This window comes from Antedon mediterranea, chromosome 3 (assembly GCF_964355755.1).
Source record: "Antedon mediterranea chromosome 3, ecAntMedi1.1, whole genome shotgun sequence".
In the NCBI taxonomy this organism is placed as follows: domain Eukaryota; kingdom Metazoa; phylum Echinodermata; class Crinoidea; order Comatulida; family Antedonidae; genus Antedon; species Antedon mediterranea.
This window is the reverse complement of record NC_092672.1, coordinates 7340867-7357595: the sequence shown is the minus strand read 5'-3', so window position 1 is coordinate 7357595 and position 16729 is coordinate 7340867. Positions and strand designations below refer to the sequence as shown.

The window sequence follows — 16729 nt, the reverse complement described above, 5'->3', positions numbered from 1 at the left end:
GAAATGGATATTTTCTTTAATGTCAAATAATTGCAAAAAAAATATGTTTATAGGTAAATAATGAGCGTCAATACGTTTATCATTGGTATTAGGAAATTACCAAATCTAAACAATACATAGGCCTACTTCTTCATTCATATTATTTTGTATAGCAAAAAAAGCCAATATGGCTTTTAAATATGAATCATTATCAACATTTTCAAAATTAAAAGAAACTTAAAACTCGAATTATTAAAATATAAACAATATTGATACAAAAATAATTTGCATTGTTGAAATTTGTCGATTTTCAATAAAAACTACTGTATCATTAATTCTAGCTGTATTGAGAAACAAGTTTTTGTTTAATTGAAAGACATTTTCATATCGACCTTTATACATTGTAGCCAATATCCATATAATTATAAGCTATTTAAAATTATGAATATGAGTTACCAGAATAAAACATTATACTTATTATATTCTTATTAATTCGGGTAGAAAGTGTCATATTATTTTCTTCCGAGTGTTTTTAAAGCTTTTTCATCAACCAACAACTTTCAACAAAAATAGAGGGCGCTAGACCGTTTTTAGTGTTGATCAGGAGCTGACAATTATGACTCGTATTATATTATTACTGTATTAAAAAATGACAGGACAAAACAAAAGTTTTTTATCCCCAACATATGTTTATTTTTCAAAATGTAAAAAAATTGCATAAAATATGTTTTACAGGCCTATGGTAAGTACGTGTCAACACTTTACAGTAACCTGTACATTTACTAACATAAATATTTTATTTTTTTAAATACAACAATCTCACACAAAAAAATAGATAAACACAGCAATTCGATTTCTGCTATTTTCAAAATACAATGTAATATAAAAACAGCAATAGAAAATCTATAAAATATATAAATTTCTATTTCATGATAATTTGAATACAGTAAAGTATTCTATAACCCATTCTATTTACGGGACCACTTCCAGAAAATAACTACTTTTTAAAACATTGCACCAACCTACTGTCTATAATATATAACATTTGAGTAACCAACTCATTGGTGGTCCGTCATTAGAGGTATCATTTGATCCTCATAAAGTCTAAGCGATGCATACTCCTTAATTCATAAAAACTATGTTAATTTTTAATGTATTAGTTCCAATTTGTTTTATCCCAATATTTTATAACTACAATATGAAACTTATCTCATAATGTAATTATAATAAACAACATCATAATTGTAATTTTTTTTTTATTAACTTTTTCAGTGCCTTATTTGGTAAACTGAGTATTTTAAAAACTTTTTAAAAATTGTTAAATCTAAAAAGCATTATTAATGACACAGCATAAATCTATTCACAAACTATACTTTACATAAGTCATTAATTTTATTTATATTTTACTTATTCATTACACACTTTTTGATTAAGTCCAGTTCCGCTGACCAATGCCTGTAAAACCCATGACAGACCAGTTAAACCTCAATAGTAACTGGCCTCATTTTTAATCTGTAATTATGATTCACACTTTTTCATTTACAATGAATCATCTGCAGCATACAAGTAATTGATAATAAAATCTTTAATTATCATATTATTGCTTTGAAGGTTTTCATGGTAAGGATATCACATGTATGCGATTAACAACATTATTTATTACATTTTTAAACTTCCTTATGTTTTCCATACAAAAACAAATTAACACCATTTACAATAGTGTTTTTACAGCTGCATAATTCTCTAAATATTCTGAAATTTTTGTTAATTATTTCTATCCTGATAATATAGCACATCTATTAAAACAATTTACTATTAATTTGTGTGTTTAACTATATAAAATTAAAGCACATAGTCCAGTTACTGTTATAAGCTTATTTTGTTAAGAATACATGGTCAAGTGAAATAAAAGTCTACATAGTAATTCATTTTGCATCTAATTTCTTCAAATAATATCTATGTACTTTGGGCTGCTGGCATATCATACGCTGTGTAAATAAATGAACTAGACCAGGAGTCTAGGGAAGAAGAAATAAGCCAAGGAAAATCTTTGAGCTAAGTTATGTAAGCCCTGCACATTTGAGGGGAACTGGAAAGTTAATGTTACCATTTTTTACAGCTGTACAGTCAACTTTCCCAAATAACACATTTGGGCTGGCCCAAATATTCTTGGGCTGGCCCAAACATTGATGTGTTGACATTTATCAATGTTTTTGAGTCAAGATACAGTAGTTTAAGGATTTCAGAAAAAAAGTATGTAAATATTTTATTTAATATCTATATTTATTTTGAATACATTGACTTTTAAACCAAAGTAAATTTTTTTTTTGTAGCTTGTTTGATAGAAGAAAACAATTCTTCAGAAAATTCTAATTTTTCAATTATCAGTGAATATTGTTATAATGATATTTGACTGTACCAAAAAAATAATATTCTTGCATTATTATTAATTATAAACAATATTTTCAAGGTTCAATCATTCTGTTTAGAATAAATTCAAGGAAATTGTATTAAGCAAGATGTTTTCAACAAAGATCAATATCGGATGCTCAGTCTAATATAATTATTGAATCAAGTAATAGTCAAATTTCTCACAATTAAATAACGTATTATAATTTAAAATATTCAATGCATCATTATTATAAAGGAGCTGGTATCTGTTCTGACAGATTTTCTAAACAAACAATTTAACAGTTATGTGGTTTATACACTATAATATGCAGCTTCAAATCCAAATCTCTGTCTACACTATCAAACTGTATGTGACAAAAAAATGTATGTGCCCATATATGGATATGATGACGCCATATTACTACCATGTTTGGGTACATCACTACCATATTTGGGCACATTTTTTTTGTCCAACTAGTTAAGTTAGACAGAACTTAATATAAAGATTGAGTTGTCTTTCATAATTAAACTAAATCTATTGACAATATTTTTAACAATCCTTTCAGAAATCCTTAGGTATTTTAAATCTTCAAGGCGATTGACCGTTTAACCAAAGCAATAAAATTCAATTTAATAATTAAAAATGTCTTTATAATTATTACTATAATATAAAGAAAGCACATTAATCTATTAGCTGGAAATGTGAAAATGGGAAAACAATTTCTTTTATAAAAGTATAAAATGGAGATTAACAATTTGGAATGTTTGTAGACAAGATGCATAGTTGACATGAATGTAGAGTATTCCTTTTCACACAGCTACAGTCATTTGTACGATTTGTTCCACAACGCTTTTTTAATTTGTTGCAATAAAATGCGCAAACGATGTGAAACAGCAATATCTGTAGTCGCTTCTTCCTATCAAAACGCTGTAGCAATGCCATAATAATTTTGTGGAAAGATGCACTAGGACAACTCGTCACCTCTATAAATATTATCATCTTTTAGACTGACAGTATTACTAATAATATTCTTGTTTTACATCCAGAACTGGGTGACTTTACTATTCTTGATTTACTTAATCTTGGTTCTGAAACTTGGTTTATGGATTTAACAGAACAAAATCTTCTTATCGCATTATTCATAACATCTCCTGCATTAATACTCCTTTAAGAAGTGACAGGCATTGTGAGAGGACATATTTGATGTTCACAAATGGTTCTGTTAAAGCACCTGAATACGGTTAGTTTGGTGTGAGGCACTGTAAACATGGTTTGAATACACAAGCGGTATGTGTTGCATTGCAGTTACATTGTTTGTAAAATTGTCTGTGAATCCATTCATCATTTGCTGCATATGCTTTTCTTGCAACTGTTGGCATTTCTGTTCCCTGTTGCAAAAACAAACAAAAAATAAAGTCATAAAACAGCAGTAAAGGTGATTTGAAATATTAAACTGGCCGATATAGGACTGGTGAAATATAGGTTCTTAAAACTGAACTTTACAGAAAAAAGTAAATCATTCCAAGGGTGGTCAGACTATTGGGACACTATACTGTACAGCACTTATAATAAGACAAGTATGATGAGTGACCTTTTAGGTGGGGTCAATCCTCACAGCTCTCTCCAAAACATCCCATATTTACTCTTGAGGTTCAGTTGCTAGGATAACTAATAGTACCACCAATAAATTTGAAAAATCATGGATGGGTACATTATTGAGTGGTCGATCCAGGATTTTGGAATAGGAAGGAGGCACAGGACGAACATTTTTTTTATTGTTAACATAAAGTCTTACCTTAATGCAATGTTATTTTTAAGGAGGCAGGGGCACGGGGCACACAAAGTGAAATGAATGACTTAGTACTAAACAAGCATTAGTTCACAACATTCACAGAAAAAAGTAGGTACAGTAACCGATATCTGTTGAGCACAAAGATTTCCTAATAAAATATGGCAATTGCGTTTTACCTTAGTTTATTGAGTTTCTCGCACCACATAATATGTTCTGCTTCTAATCTTGAGTTCTTTTCTTTCTCAATACGAAACTCTTCATCTGTAACATGTGGGATGACATGATACTCTACCTTTAGTTGCTCAATATAGTCAACGGCTGTATAGAGAAAAATAGATTGGTTAAAAGCATGCAAACACTTTACACAGTAAAGGTAAATTGCCATTTGTTATACTAAATTCTTTGCATGAGAAATCATAGTTTTGTTTATCCATCTTTCGATAGTTTTGATTTTAAAACAAAATTTAGTTTAGTAAATTAAAATAGAAATTTGACTTTTAAGAATTAAGAAATTTAAGAATTTGACCCAATGAGAGCAGTACACTGAATGAAATTCAGATATGTAGACAACAAAATAATGGACTCTTTTCTTATTGATAACAAAACTACATAGAAAATTTAATGTGTTTTCTTAGCTAATTGGAAATTTAAAAGAGTAAAAAGAAACCATTAAGATAAGTATAAACATATCCATTTTAGATGCACTGTATTACCAGGGACGAAATTCACTCGTCCATGGTTTTACTAACAATAACATAAATTGTTTTAAAAATGAAATAAAACATACCACATTTAAGTATAGTCTGTCTGTGAACTGTTTTACGATTCTCTCCGTTCAATCCAGGAATCAAGTTCTTCAAGTCCTCAAATCTTTGCTGTACTTCAACACGTCGTTCCTTCTCCGTGATTTTCTTGCGTGCCCTACGAATGCGTACCTTGTATGCATCTTGCAGAGCGCTGCTAAGTTCTGGGTTAGGTGGCAGTCCATTCTGTAGAGTTGTGAGTGCATCATTTTGGCAAGTGGGTGGAGAAGGACAGATGGTAGTTGGACTGCTGTTGATGCTACTTACACTTGATTGGTCAGATATCTCCCCAGCATGCATTGTGTTTGTATCTTAGGAGCATGGTTGTCTTGACTACACGTTTGTAATATTTGTTCTTGGAATACGGTAGTACAGTACTGCGATATCAATCAAGTTCTAATGTAGGTACAAATATGAATGTAATGTAAGTTCTCCATGCCAGTATATACTGATTTAATGTGATGGGTGGGGCTTATTTAGCACGAAAAAAATAAAGCTAAGGGTAGGTAAAAATAAAACCTAAGGGTGGGGGGATAAAAAGTTAATGGTACTGTATTTGGGTGAAACAAAAATAAATTGAATGTGGGTAGTACAGTGTGGGTACAGTACTAATTCCTATAGGCCAAAACAAAAAATGTAATACTTTTTTCCCTCCCATCAAATTTCACTATTCAGAAGACATATTTACCTATTTTTTTATTGAGGATGATGTTTTGTTCTATAATCCATTATTTATTTAAGCAAATTGTATAGCAAGTTATTTTTAACTTTAATTGTACAAAAGAATACTATTACCTTGAATTTTACAGGTTCTACAACAATTATAATGAATAATGATGCGTTCAAAGTACTGTGTACACAAGGAAGTCATTCTAAAATACTGTGCTATCTATTACTAGGCCTATTTTTTAATTTTTAGAAGAATTTTAGAATTAGAGAAACAAATAAATTCTCTTCAATTAGACTAGAGCTGATACAGGAGGAACATTTTCTTCACCAGCAAATAAATGCAATATAAAATATTATTGCTACTGTATATGAAATAATAACATTGGTTTAATTTATTACTAAAGCCCTGTCTACACTATCAAACTAGTTTAAATGACCAAAAAATTGTGATGTGCCCAAATATGGTAGTGATGTTCCATCATCATGTATGGTCACATCTCATTTTTTTTCACATAAAGATAGTGTAGACTTAAGACTCACTGACAGATCAATTATTGCCATCAAACTTCTCAAATTAAAATTTTCTCTTAGAGATCAATTATTATTAATAATATGCAAAACCTTTAATTAGTCCAAACAGCGATACTTAATTAGTCTAATCAACAGGTTTTAAGAACAATGCTTCAAATAAGTGCATTCAAATGTTACGCTGTCAATCAATTATAACTGTACATCTTGAGACTAGATAATAAAAAAACCATTGTGGTTAAGATATGGTTCACTATCAAGTGTCAACAAAATCAGTCATGTTATAAACTGGTCATATTTTAAATCATTGCAATAGCATATCAACTTTCTGTATTATTTTGGAGAACCACTCCAGAATTTACTTACTGATGATGATCTTTATTAATCTTTAGAGGGATAGGTTTTTTTGTTAATTAGCTAGCAGCGCTTCATATAAAACACAGTGCATATCCTACAGTATCAACTATATGTATTCATATCTGTAGGTCTAGGCCTAGTTTTATGTTTATCGTGACCAAAATGAAACATCATCAATTTTAAACACAAACAATATTAATTATTGTAAACCCATCTATTAAAATGGATGTAAAATTCCTTCATGATCAACAACAAATATAAGAACTAGGCTAGGCCTACACTGCAGCAATTTGCATGCAAACGCCCCCTTATTGTATAGGCTTCTTTTTTTTTAGCCTATATTGCTCTACCTTGAACTGTTCCACTATTATTAATTAATAATTATGAGATATAGGTCTAGTCTAGGCCTAGGCCTATCCCCTCTTATCTAGTTATTAATATTTTATAAGCAAGTCTAGGCCTATAAAGCTAGCCTACTACAAGGCCTAATTAGTATTAGTAATACTATCTAGCCTACTAGAGGCTACTACTAGGCCTAGTACGGGATCCAGTCAAGTCGCCCCATCGCAAAGTCGCCCCATACAAAGTCGCCCAATACAAAGTCGCCCCATCGCAAAGTCGCCCCAAAACAAAGTCGCCCCGGCACAGTCGCCCCATTACAAAGTGGCCCCATCGCAAAGTCGCCCCAACGCAAAGTCGCCCCAACGCAAAGTCGCCCCATCGCAAAGTCGCCCCATCGCAAAGTCGCCCACGGTTTTATTTCGGAAGTAGTGCCGCCGCTAGTAGTACGCTGTTTTAATCATATAGCGGTTGCGTTTGATATCGATTGCGTTGTTACTTTGGTAAATGTCGTATACATTATAATGTTTATCCTATTATATACATAATTTGTGTTTTAATTTTTATTTTACAGGTTTTAATAGAGTGATGTGCTTTTTAAAAATCATTAAAAAATAGTTCCTTGTTTGAAAGTTCTAAAAAGATTATCCCTGATTTATAGTTTCGAAAATGTTAATTTAATATGATTTTAAAATTAGTTACCAGAGCCACAATTACGAATCTTTCTTCAACCTACGCGTGGATACCAGCTCATTTTTTAGGATAATATAATAAGTGTATAAATAGTAGGCCTTCGTATATTTACAGTAGTTAAAACAATAACAGCGTTGTAAGACAATAAATGTTATATAGGCTACTTATTGATCATTTTGCATTTATTGACAAGTTATGTGTCTATAGTTATTTAATTTTAATTATGACTTTTCAAAATGAAGAAATAAAAAAAAGGGGATTTCTTCGTCGATATGATCGTTTTACACATGCAGGTATTTTAGTAAAATTAAAACGCTACATTTGACCATGGAAAAACCATCGTACAGTATGATTATCGTGTGCGTGTTTTTTAAAAAGGGGAATCCCCGACGGGCAGCAGAAAGACGTAGCAGCTGTGAGAAGGAAACAGATACCAGAAGGAGCAGCTCCGATTGGTTTCAGAGAATGTTTCAGATTGCGAGTCGCTTTTTATTCAACAGCAGAATGATCATTTTACTGAAGAAATTCTATTCAACCCTTTTGGTTATTATCATGCCTAATAAATATCCTCATATCGGGTGTTTATTTAATTTTAATAAACAAGACAGTGAAGAGGCACGGAATAATACGTACACGGACGTACGACGAATACACACATGCACGTCATCATTTACGACATATAGTGGCGATATGATGCAATTTTATAATGGATATAATGATGGGATTGCATTTCCAGGCTTATAATCAATGTTCATTGTAATACTATGTATAATAATAGTAAACTGAATGTTTATAAATAAATTGTTTTACCTAATTTGTTGCATATAAAAAATAAAAGACACAGACGTAGCCTACGTTCCCTATAAAATATTTCACATTTAAATTTATGTACTGTTAAATGACATTATGCTGAATAATAGGCTTACTATAATCTTAAACTATGTTTACAAATTGTCATTTTTAAGGCACACATCTTTCTCTCATCATAGACCTCAGTGTAAAATAAAAACAAAAATCAATTATTAATATAGGCCTAATAATAATAAATATTCATCGACCAAAGTAAAAATAATCTAGATCGTATAACATCATTTTATCGCGACCAAAATTAAACGCCACCGATTTCGAACGCGACTGATATCATCGTAAAACTCCGACGGGGTTTCCCCATCTTCAGATGGTGCGTTGTAGTGCGACAACGGCGGAATAATTACGGGGGTTTCCCTCTGGTGAGAGCTAGCACGTTAGTGCGACCGCGGAGTGATTAGTTGGGGGCTTCCTCTCTGATGATTGGGGAGCGTGCCGATCGTGTGACCTGAGACTATATGGCGGGGCTTCCCCTTTTATGCCTACACGTTCCGTGTTATTTTGTGCATCATTGCGACATTTTACGCACTTTTAAACTATTTTTTAACGTTTTGGGGCGACTTTGCGATGGGGCGACTTTGTGTTGGGGCGACCTTGCGATGGGGCGACTTTGCGTTGGGGCGACTTTGCGATGGGGCGACTTTGCAATGGGGCGACTGTGTCAGGGCGACTTTGTTTTGGGGCGACTTTGCGATGGGGCGACTGTGTATGGGGCGACTTTGTATGGGGCGACTTTGCGATGGGGCGACTTGACTAGCATCCCCTAGTACTAGCTAGGCCTAGGCCTACACAGTACAAAAGGGATCCGTACAAAAAGTAGGCCTGCCCTGCACTAGGTAGCAAGCATATATGTACCTACACTAGTAATTTGTAAGACCCTCTAGCAAACTAGGTCTACCGCCTAGAGGCCTCCTACAAGGAGTGATTCCTACTAGGCCTATAGTACTGGGCCTACACTAGGCCTAGAGGCTACGGATCCCGAGGAGGCTACATAATAATATCATTATCACTTTGGCTTGGAATTATTTTCATGTAACAAACTTCAAAATCAGCTGTTGAATAGTAATATTACCTTTTTATAATTTCACCCACTTCGCTTTCGCTGCAGGTCTACAAGGAAAGAACAGGTGCACGAGAGATAAATGAGTGGAGTGTGCTTCAACCGAACAAAGAAACGCAAAAAGTCAATAATTCTTTTGTACACACCCCACTTACAACTTTTGGTTCCTTTGTTGTTGAATGGTGGTGGTAGCGGTGTATGTCGCGATCGCCGCAAAGGGATGTCCAAAATGGCGAAAATAGCAATGATGAGGATAAGCGTGCCAATCTTGTAAACAAGGTCGCTGATTGGCTAACACCGAGTGACATCATCGAAATTATCTATTTTTAGAAACGGAGTTCCTATATAAAATATATCGTGTTTTTACCGTAACAGTGGGAGTTCGTGGTGTAAAATTACACTTTATTTGATTGGAAATGGTAAAGTGTGTATCCGTTATTTTTTTATGAATGTTTCATCTATTCACTATAATAAAATTATTACATTATTGACGTAATTACATATCAAACCACTGCAATATATGTAGGCCTAGAATATTTATTTGATTGGGGTCAAAACAATTGTCGATACGGGAAGATACTTGGCTTTCCCGCTGTCTATATGTACTGTATGTTTCTGATGTTACATATTTTAGTAGGCCTAGCTTTTTTATTTGATTTTCCATGATGAGTACTGATTATTTCAATGAAAGAAACATGATAAGTTATCAGTTTAGCCTAGCTAGGAATTAACGTCTTTTTTATACTAGAGGCTAGGCCTAGGCTACTACTACTACTTTATTAATGTTATTGTTACTTACTAGCTAGAGGCTAGGCCTAGCCTACAGACAGGGATTGACTAGGCCTGCATGATAAAAAATTAATTACAATTTTGATTTTTTTATAGATGAATGAATGGTGAAATTTAAAAGTAAGTTTTATGGCAAGCAAGATGCAACAACAAGATACTGCTGTGAAGAACTCAATAACTTTCAAAAGTCGGTGTTTAGATGTGAATTTTGACCTTGAAGACACAGACTACAAGCCCATCGAAAATATTGGAACCGGTAGGCTTACAGTACATGCTATGCAGTTCATTGTTCAAATTTATTTAATTTATTCATAGAAGTCCAGATCAACACAGTGTTGTTCTTCATCTTCAATACAACACAATATATAAATAAATCATAAATATTATAATATGTTTCCATTTGAAAAAAAAGTAAATTTTTTAAACATAGTACATATTATTGCTGCTACCTTGAATTTTACCATTTCTTAATGACATAAAAAAAGTTTAAAATCAAAAACCAATTGTCTTTTTCAAAAGATGCTGACATACAGTACTCTTCAGTTTTGTAACTATCAAGATCATAATAGTTATTTAAATTTGTAACTATTATTTTTGTTTATTCTTTTAATATTTTATTTTATATTTTCAGGTGCTTATGGTGTTGTGTGTTCTGCAATAAACAAAAATTCTGGTATCAAAGTCGCTATTAAAAAAATTCCAAATGCATTTTGTGAAGAGACAATAGCCAAACGTACATATCGTGAGATTCGCATTCTCCGTCACTTTCGGCATGAAAACATTATTGCTATTCGTGAAATATTAAACATTAAAGGACCTGTTTCTGGATTCAAAGATGTGTATGTTGTTTTAGATTTAATGGAGAGTGACCTGCACCAGATCATACATTCTAAACAAGTATTTTCCGAGGAGCATGTCAGGTATTTCCTTTACCAAATTCTACGTGGATTAAAGTACATCCACTCTGCTAATGTCATACATCGCGATTTGAAGCCGAGTAATCTCCTGGTTAATGGAAACTGTGAATTGAAGATTGGAGATTTTGGAATGGCTAGAGGAGTTTCATCTGTTCAGGATCATAAACGGCATATGCGCATGACAAATTATGTTGCAACAAGATGGTATAGAGCTCCAGAATTGCTGTTCCCAATGGAACATTATGTAAAGTCTGTTGACATGTGGTCAGTTGGTTGTATCCTGGCAGAAATGATTGGCAGGAAGCAAATATTCCCAGGAAAGAACCTGATTGACCAGTTGACCTTAGTGACTCAAGTTTTAGGCCTGCCCCCAGACAAGATGCTGCAATCTTGCCATAGTGATCAGGTCTATAATTTCTTTCACAAAAACTATGGTCATATCAAACCTATTGATTTAAAAACAAAGTATCCAGAGGCTGATTCACAAGCTCTCGATCTCTTATCGCAGATGTTGAAATACAGCCCAGAAGAAAGAGTGACATCAGCAGATGCTCTTAAGCATCCATATTTGGCTAAGTATCATGATCCTCTCGATGAGCCCCTCTGCTTTCCGCAATTTGATTTCTCTTTTGAAAATGAAAAAATGACGAAAGAACACATTCAAGAAAAGGTTGCAAAGATAATAGCAAAGTATCATAGACATAAAAAGCCGATTTCAAAAGTACCGTTAGGAACGTTTATGAAGCCCATACCTAGAGTGTGTGGCACAGTTAACCAAAAAGGAACTAATAGTTCGCTGTCGAACCAGTTTATTCCAGATGTTCTTGAGAAGAAACAAAACGCAACAAATTTCTTGCAACCATCTTTAATCCAGAATAACACTGATAATGAATTATCTTCTGGGAAAGCTAAGCCAACAGAAACACTAAATGGTCCAGAGATAAACATCCAAAATAATGCATATGATGGCAATTGTAAAGAATCTAAAATGGATTTACTGGTTGCAACGCAGCAAAGTATCACAGATGTTGAGATGAAGAGTGCAACATCACTTTGTGGTAGTGGTCAGATCAACAACCAAGAAATAAACCCAAATGGTAAAAACTCCTCACAACCACCTGTAGATGTTATCATGCGAAGTGCATCAAGAGAGGATCTGCTTCAAGACTTGCCACAGCATAAGAGAAATGACCTTCAGAAACTTAATGCCAAGGCGGCCGTGTCAAGTGATGTGACTATGAAAAGTGTAGACCATGGTGATGCTAAGAAATCTGTTGATGAAGGGGCAAAGAGTACTTCTGAGACCTCACAGAAAACAATTTCAACCGACACGAAAGCTCTGATCAAGGCAGCTCTACTGAATGCTGCACTTAGAAACAAGATCAAAGCTTCAGAGCCAGGTTTGTTTTATAGTGTTAGCATTTTTGGAATAAAACATGATTATTTTAGGTGTATGCGAAGGGTCACTCTCAAACACTGCAGTGATCTACCTTCACCAAGGAGTTTGAAGAACAGCTCAGTGGAATACCTAAAGCTCTGTCTACACTATCAAACTTTACGTGACAACAAAATGTGATGTGACCATATATGGACATGATGAGCATATCACTACCATATTTGGGCACATCACATTTTTTTTGTCAAACTAGTTTGATAGTGTAGGCAGAGCTTTATAGTAATCTTACAGTATCAGAAGCACCATATTTTGAAAGCCTATTTACATTATTACAGATAATCAGTGCAGTTTCATAATGTAAGAATAATGATTGCTAGGTTGCTGCTGAGAAACTTGTACTCAAAAACAGAACCTGGATTTCTGAATACTCATTATCTGTGTTTATGCCTTTCTCAACAATTATTATACAGTTTTTATATTTTTTAGATTCAACAGCAAAATCCAATGCAAATGCATTACCAATAGGTGGCCGGAAGATGTCAGTGAAAGCATGGGAACGTCAGAAGGAGAGAGAAGACAAGAGAAAGTTGAAATTGAAGAAAGCTACCGAAAGACAAAAAAAACAGAAAGCAAAAACTAAAATACAAGAGAACAATGGTTTATTCCTGACTCAGGAAGACAGAGAAATGCTAGAGAGATGGAACAAGATGAGAGCTACTGCTCAAGAGGATAAAGAAAAGGGAACCGTGAATCTAAAGTTGTCAAAATCAGAACCAAACATTCAAACCTCTTTAAAAACAAGTGTACAAGCACAGCAGAGCAATGCTCAGCAGACAGTCATGTCATCCAGTAATCAAACAATACCATCAAGTTTAGAAAACTCTAGTGGATATTTAAATAAAGACAGAAACCTACCAACAACGTTTGTCCTGGCAGGACAAGGTCAGTCCCAGCAGGGTCAACCAGTTCAGATTAAACTCACCCAACCTACCACCTTTGTAATAAAAAATTCAGCCAATTTGGCGCTAAATACTAGGGTGCCAATCCGTCAAAATCTGAAGCCTATTGCGCCTAAGAAACAACAATGTGCTAACATCCAGACAAAGTTCACAAATCACGTAGCAGTAGCGCCATCTAACACGAAAGAACCGATATCTGATCAAAATATTTCCAATCTTGACCAAAACAAAGTGCATACATACTCTGCCATAGATATGTTTAATGATATGCAAATAAAACCTTCTGTTCCAACAAAAGCGACCTTAAAATCACCACAAAGACTTTTCCAGCCTGTCAGTCCTTCACCTCCATTTATCCAGCACGGCTCTCCACCTACGTATGAAGAAGCCTTAGAAGCCAAGCAGAAGACTCCAACCAAAATGTCACCACTCCTGCGTGATGAATTCCTGATTGCTCATAACTTTGGCGGAGCTTCTGCCAAAATGTCTGCTCCAGATCTCTTCAAAGATGTTATTCCTCCTCAAGGCTTTTACAGGGATTCAAATTCCCAACCAGACATTGCGTTTGTTACGCATCAGTTTTCAAAATCAGGCATGATTGATGTTCTGCCTCCTATACTGCAATTAACACCAAGAGGTGATGGAGCTGGATATGGGTTAACAATGGATCTTGAAGAACTACTCAATCAGTCACTTGATATGCAGCCTCCTCCTCTATCGACTGGGTAGGTATTTCTATATTTCAATTCTATGCATAACTAAATCAATTTAACAAGAACGTTTAAACTGTAATTACTTATCTTTATGTACATTTTGATTTTTATTGCAATCTCTATGTAATTTATGTGTATTTGATCTCCTTCGATGTGAGTGTGGTCTATGTAGTACTATGATCAATTTAATAACAAGGACCTTTTAACTGTAATTACTTATGCTTAATTGACTTGGTTTTTTGTTGTTTTTGATTGCAATTTCTATGTAATATGTGTATGTTAACTCCTTGATGTGAATTCACATTAACCGCACCATTGAGCCCTCCGTGTGTAAACCATTTATTATGAATTTGTTTTCATTCCTTTTAGTGTGAAATGTGAATCTGGGCCGCTGTCTGCATCTCTACTCTCTGATTGGTTAGATCTGCATAATTTAAATCCTGCTGATCTTCAGGCAGTGCAACAAGAACTTGGTTTGCCATCACCATTTAACATATCAAACTTGCCTGATATTACTAATCCTACTCCTAAAGATAAATAGTATACAAATAATGAATGCGATGGTACAACTAATTTCATGAGATGAAAATAAAATGTTATATTTCCCCGGATGAAATTATTTGTACCATCACACGAATATAAAAACATTCATTATTTGTTTTGTATAATATCTAAATAAATTCCTGTCATTGATGTTGCCATTGTTCTGATTTGTTGTGACGGAAAGATGCACGTCGCTGCTTCCGTTCGCAAAACAACGACGGTGCTGCTATTCGATTTCACGCAGATTTTTTTTCGTACACGAGAAGATTTTTTTTTCGTACACAAACAATTAAAAAGTACTACTCTAACGATCGTTAAATAACACCTATATAAATTCCTGTCATTTGATTGGACGAATGTGGGTCACATGGCGTGCAATAGTACGCACTATTCAACGATCGTTAAATAGTACTTTTTGAAACATTTTTGTGTACGAAAAAAAAACGTCTAGATGTTATATAAAACAAATAATGAATGTTTATGAGTGCAATGGTACAAATAATGGCACGAGGTGAATGATGAAAGGTTATATCAACGAGGCAAAGCCGAGTAACTCGCAATGGCTGGAATTTATGTAGGTGTTATATATAAAATAAAATATGATATACAACGATGCCTTATGTTTCTGTTATACAGTACTTCAATACAGTACCAATATTTATCTTCTACCAGTAGTGCCACACAGTTCAATCATAAGGGAATGAAAAGCTAAAGAGCTAATTAAAGATGTATTGTCCCCAAAACATGAAATATAACGTTTGATAGGCCGTTTTGTAGTTTAAATAAAATTTAAATAAAATTATTCACGTCTGTAGAAAAATTGAAAACAAAAAAAAGACCAAATATAGTTAAAGGTTTAATTCTAACTATTATTGAAACGTTATGGTAGAGTAGACCCTCTTTTCTGTGAAATAAACGAGATATAATGTTATAAGACTACGACCAACCCTTCAGGGAACACCCTTGTTAAAAGGACAGTCCTTTGAGTCCCGAAGATGTCGCCATAATAGAGGTCTGTATACAAGCAACGTCTTCAAACTTGATAACTGAGGTAGTATTTTAAGTGTCAGTACTGTAGACAAGTGTGAACTTGATGTAATTTAACTAGTTTAACTACAGTGCTACTTAGACTTGTTATTTTCACTGGTATATTTCAAAATGGACAAATGCATTTTAAAAAACTATAGGATTTTGAATAACAATAACTGTATTGTTTTTATTAGTATTTATTTGTTTCAAATTATAAGTGTGCATATTATTGTATTCATCAAATTCAACATATCCTTAAATTATGTACTCTGCCACTGACAGACACAGATTAATCCTTCCGTGTTGAATTCTTTTGAAAACGTTTTCAAGTGACGGTATTTGCTAAGACCAGTCAAATACCGTATTTATTCGAGTAAACTCCTATGGGTGTTTTAATTTTTCATGAGGGGTGTTTATTTGGGAGATGCGTTTATTTGAGGAAAAAATAACGGCCCCGGGCGTTTATTCGAATGGGAGGAGGGGTTTGGGGGGGGGGGGGGTGGGGATTTGTTTATTCCAAATGACGTTCTATGGGGGAGGGTGTTTATTTAAAGCGGGGCGTTTATTCGAATAAATACGCCAATGATCTTTACTTTTGTGCAATACTACCTTTTTATAAACTTGTACACGTATTGTACAATTTTTTTCCTGAATGCTATTTCAACAATAGGCATAGTTTTCATAAATGTATTTTTTCAAAGAATAAAAATCTTTTTTTTGTAACTGATAATGTATTATTTTCGTTTACATGTATACTATACGTATAGCCTTACAAGGAGACCATGTTTATGCTCGTGAATAAAGTAATGAGTGAATAGTGATATTGAACACGTTAAGCTCTGTCCACACTATCAAACTTTGTGTCAAAAAAATCTAATGTGCCCATAATTATATGGACACGTTG

General features: G+C 33.7%; 2 protein-coding genes across 2 annotated transcripts; one reads left to right on the top strand and one right to left on the bottom strand.

The window, feature by feature from the left end:
• Nucleotides 1–662: 662 nt before the first annotated feature.
• Nucleotides 663–9684, bottom strand: LOC140044722 (uncharacterized). Its single transcript, XM_072089351.1, has 4 exons — nucleotides 9492–9684; nucleotides 4951–5362; nucleotides 4340–4481; nucleotides 663–3759 (listed from the first exon to the last, which is right to left on the bottom strand). The coding sequence occupies exons 2-4, from the start codon at nucleotides 5264–5266 to the stop codon at nucleotides 3594–3596; spliced, it is 624 nt and encodes a 207-aa protein (XP_071945452.1). The 5' UTR covers nucleotides 5267–5362; nucleotides 9492–9684; the 3' UTR covers nucleotides 663–3593.
• A 135-nt stretch (nucleotides 9685–9819) lies between these two features.
• Nucleotides 9820–16297, top strand: LOC140044721 (uncharacterized). Its single transcript, XM_072089350.1, has 5 exons — nucleotides 9820–9898; nucleotides 10365–10524; nucleotides 10900–12585; nucleotides 13068–14265; nucleotides 14623–16297. The coding sequence occupies exons 2-5, from the start codon at nucleotides 10398–10400 to the stop codon at nucleotides 14792–14794; spliced, it is 3183 nt and encodes a 1060-aa protein (XP_071945451.1). The 5' UTR covers nucleotides 9820–9898; nucleotides 10365–10397; the 3' UTR covers nucleotides 14795–16297.
• The last annotated feature ends 432 nt before the right edge of the window (nucleotides 16298–16729 follow it).

Bases quoted from the DNA above. Each gene is read 5' to 3' on its own strand.
- LOC140044722 (XM_072089351.1), bottom strand. From the start codon at position 5,266: ATGCATGCTGGGGAGATATCTGACCAATCAAGTGTAAGTAGCATCAAC. The intron at 4,482-4,950 runs GTATGTTTTATT...TTCTCTATACAG, and splicing joins ACAGACTATACTTAAATGTG to CCGTTGACTATATTGAGCAA. The intron at 3,760-4,339 runs GTAAAACGCAAT...TTTTTGCAACAG, and splicing joins GAGAAACTCAATAAACTAAG to GGAACAGAAATGCCAACAGT.
- LOC140044721 (XM_072089350.1), top strand. From the start codon at position 10,398: ATGGCAAGCAAGATGCAACAACAAGATACTGCTGTGAAGAACTCAATA. The intron at 10,525-10,899 runs GTAGGCTTACAG...TTATATTTTCAG, and splicing joins CATCGAAAATATTGGAACCG to GTGCTTATGGTGTTGTGTGT. The intron at 14,266-14,622 runs GTAGGTATTTCT...CATTCCTTTTAG, and splicing joins CCTCCTCCTCTATCGACTGG to TGTGAAATGTGAATCTGGGC.